Raw genomic sequence first — 2,933 nt, forward strand, 5'->3', positions numbered from 1 at the left:
TTCCGCGATGGTTTAATCTAATCAAGCGTTAATGGTTTGAGTTTTAACTGGAGCTTCTTTTGCATCTTAACAGTTTGAAAGTATAATTCTGAGCGACCCTTCTGCAGAGTATATCCCAATCACATGTTAAACACTTCATTTCCAATATTCTTTTACGAAACCAAAAAAAACTGTTTCAATTAAAAATTTGAGTGAAAATCTTTACTTTAATTACTTTTTTAAGGTTGTCCTATTTCTTTACTTTAATTTTTAGGGATTATGGTGTTTGAAAATCTTTAATTATTTCGCATTACTGTAATGTTTTACTATGATTTTTTAAATTCTTGTAGATATTGAATCTCCTTTTGTTAGACTGGGTTAGTGTTTGTTTAACATGATTTTGTTAGAAGAAAGAACATTTTGGGTGTTGAAATCCAGTAATACAAGTAATGGATATTCTTTTCTTTTTTTTTATGGTAGGTTGTCTTCTATTCTTAGTTTTTTTAAAGTGTATTCTTCCATTGCCTTTAGCTGGTTTTGTTTTTTTGGCTACTTAACTCTTTCTCCTTCAATAAGATCATTCCCTCAGTCTCCTGCAATTTATCAAATGTGCCTTTAATTTTGAAATATATTTTGAAAGGTTTAATTGCTTTATTTCGTATAACATGGTTTTTTTAATACAGAAAAAGTTTTCATGGCCACTGGAACACAAGGTTACGGTGCGATGTAACTTTGAAAGAAGAGGTGCATCAAAGATGTCTCAGCTACTACAAGATGTTCGCAAAGACTTGGAGTATAGACCGGGTTGGATTGGAGCTGATGTGTGGCAGCAGTTATTTGAACATTGGAATTTGTTAAAGTTTAAAAAAGCATCTGAGACAATAAAAGAAACCGGTCTTCTATGGATGGCGCATCTCTTCACACTGGAGGGTCTATTCCTCATTGTTTGCATTGGAAAAGAATGGTATATATTATATGTTTTTCATTATGTTTTGAAGTTCATTATGTTTTTCATTACTTCTCTTCTTTTACATATTTAAAATGTATAGTGTATGTAGCTATAGGCTATTATTTCTTTGGTTCACCATATAGCATCACTATTTTAGAGTGGTGTTATTTTAATTTACTTCAATTCATTGATTAAATACTAGTGTTGTCAGAATAGTTTGAAGGCCAATATTGTTTGTTGACTTCCTTAATTTGACATCATCATAGTTTCACATGTTAAGTCTCACTATACCAATATCATATACTTTGATAGATAACATTATTGAGTTCTATTTCTTTTGTAATTTGTAGAGAAAGGAAAAAAAGGGTGCAGATCCATCATTGACCGAGTTCTATTTTTGCACACATCGGAAAAAGGATCAAAGTTGGGTTGGAGTTCATGCTGAATCTGCATATGTAAGTATTTCGGGAAGTGTTAATTTGATTGAATTTCAAATCTGCACACAAGTCTTTTGGAAAATATCACTTTTATTGAATTTAATTCCTTACTATTTTTTCAATTTTCTTTTAGGATAAATTTGAACAAAAAAAGTTGGAGATTTCTTCTCAGAATCCAACTATTCCAGGAGAGGACGAAGCTAATAGTCAACCAACTAATGAAATGCCACCTGATTTGGATATATGGGTAGAGTCGGTTGGAAAGAAGAAAGGGAATAGGGTATTTGGTCTTGGAACCGCATCTAAGACTTTGGTTTCTGTATCAAGTGACTGTTTTGAGAAGTCAAGTCCATGCCTTAAATGCATCGTTGCAAAGACAAGAACAAGAGAAGATGGTGATGAGGCAACAATTGCATCGACAAGAAGAAAAGATGGCCGAAGCGAATAATAAAATTTCATTTTTAATGAATCATTTAGGATTTGTTGGGTCTTCTTCTCATCCACCACAACCCACTAATGAAAGTGATCACGCAAATGAAGATGTCGTCGATGAAACAAATGAAGAAGACCTTAGTAATGAAATTTGATTTGTACTTTTTTCATTTTGACTTAGTTTTTACATTTGTATTATCTTTTTAACTTGTCAAACAAATGATTAGTAATAATTTGATTTTTTGAATCATTTTTAGTAATGACTATGTAAGTACTTCTTACCAATTATGTTCTATGAATTCAAGTTTAATTTAAATTGAAAATTATAGTTTTATTTTATATTATAGTTAAATATATATATATATATATATATAATGGTTCAAAAGTTTATTAAAATAAAAAAATTATTTAATTTCAGAAAGAAATTTCCTGCGGATTTACCTGCGGATAGACATTTTCTGCAAATTTACCTGCGGAATTAGCTGCGGATTTACCTGCAGATTTACCTGCGAAATATTTCCTGCGGATTTAGCTACGGAAATACCTGCGGAATTACCTGCGAAAAATTGGGGACATAAATCCGCAGGAAAATCCGCAGGAAACACGTTTCCTGCGGAAATTTAACAAAAATCCGCAGGTAATTCTGCAGGAAATACGTGTATTTCTAGTAGTGTTAGTGTTATGCAAGAACTTACTCAAAGGTAAGTACGCAACACTGATTTCTCTAAACAAGATATCCGCCATGGTGTAATCTAATCAAGCGTCAATGGTTTAAACTCTAACTGGGAGCATCTTTTTCATGTAAACAAGGTAATGTAATATTTTACTATGATTTTTAAAATTCTTTTAGATATTGAATCTCCTTTTGTTAGATTGGGTTAGTGTTTGTTTAACGTGATTTTGTTAGAAGAAAGAAGATTTTGGGTGTTGAAACCCCATGCTCGTCCCCTTTTCTCATTCATCATTGAAATCCAGTAATACAAGTAATGGATATTCTTTACTTTTTTTTAGGGTAGGTTGTCTTCTATTCTTAGTTTTTTTTAAAGTGTATTCTTCCATTGCCTTTAGTTGGTTCTGTTTTTTGGCAACTTAACTATTTATCCAAATGCTGAGGTAATAAAGTACATACAAAGGCT

At 31.6% G+C, this 2,933-nt stretch overlaps 1 protein-coding gene across 1 annotated transcript; it reads left to right on the forward strand.

The window, feature by feature from the left end:
- The first annotated feature begins 560 nt into the window (after positions 1 to 560).
- LOC131622120 (uncharacterized) lies at positions 561 to 2,066 on the forward strand. Its single transcript, XM_058893167.1, has 3 exons — positions 561 to 943; positions 1,279 to 1,383; positions 1,499 to 2,066. Exons 1-3 carry the CDS (start codon positions 881 to 883, stop codon positions 1,811 to 1,813), a joined length of 483 nt encoding a protein of 160 aa, XP_058749150.1. The 5' UTR covers positions 561 to 880; the 3' UTR covers positions 1,814 to 2,066.
- The last annotated feature ends 867 nt before the right edge of the window (positions 2,067 to 2,933 follow it).

The sequence above is a fragment of the Vicia villosa genome, linkage group LG1 (assembly GCF_029867415.1).
Source record: "Vicia villosa cultivar HV-30 ecotype Madison, WI linkage group LG1, Vvil1.0, whole genome shotgun sequence".
NCBI classification, from domain to species: domain Eukaryota; kingdom Viridiplantae; phylum Streptophyta; class Magnoliopsida; order Fabales; family Fabaceae; genus Vicia; species Vicia villosa.

Bases quoted from the DNA above. Each gene is read 5' to 3' on its own strand.
- LOC131622120 (XM_058893167.1), top strand. From the start codon at position 881: ATGGATGGCGCATCTCTTCACACTGGAGGGTCTATTCCTCATTGTTTG. The intron at 944-1,278 runs GTATATATTATA...TGTAATTTGTAG, and splicing joins GTTTGCATTGGAAAAGAATG to AGAAAGGAAAAAAAGGGTGC. The intron at 1,384-1,498 runs GTAAGTATTTCG...ATTTTCTTTTAG, and splicing joins TTCATGCTGAATCTGCATAT to GATAAATTTGAACAAAAAAA.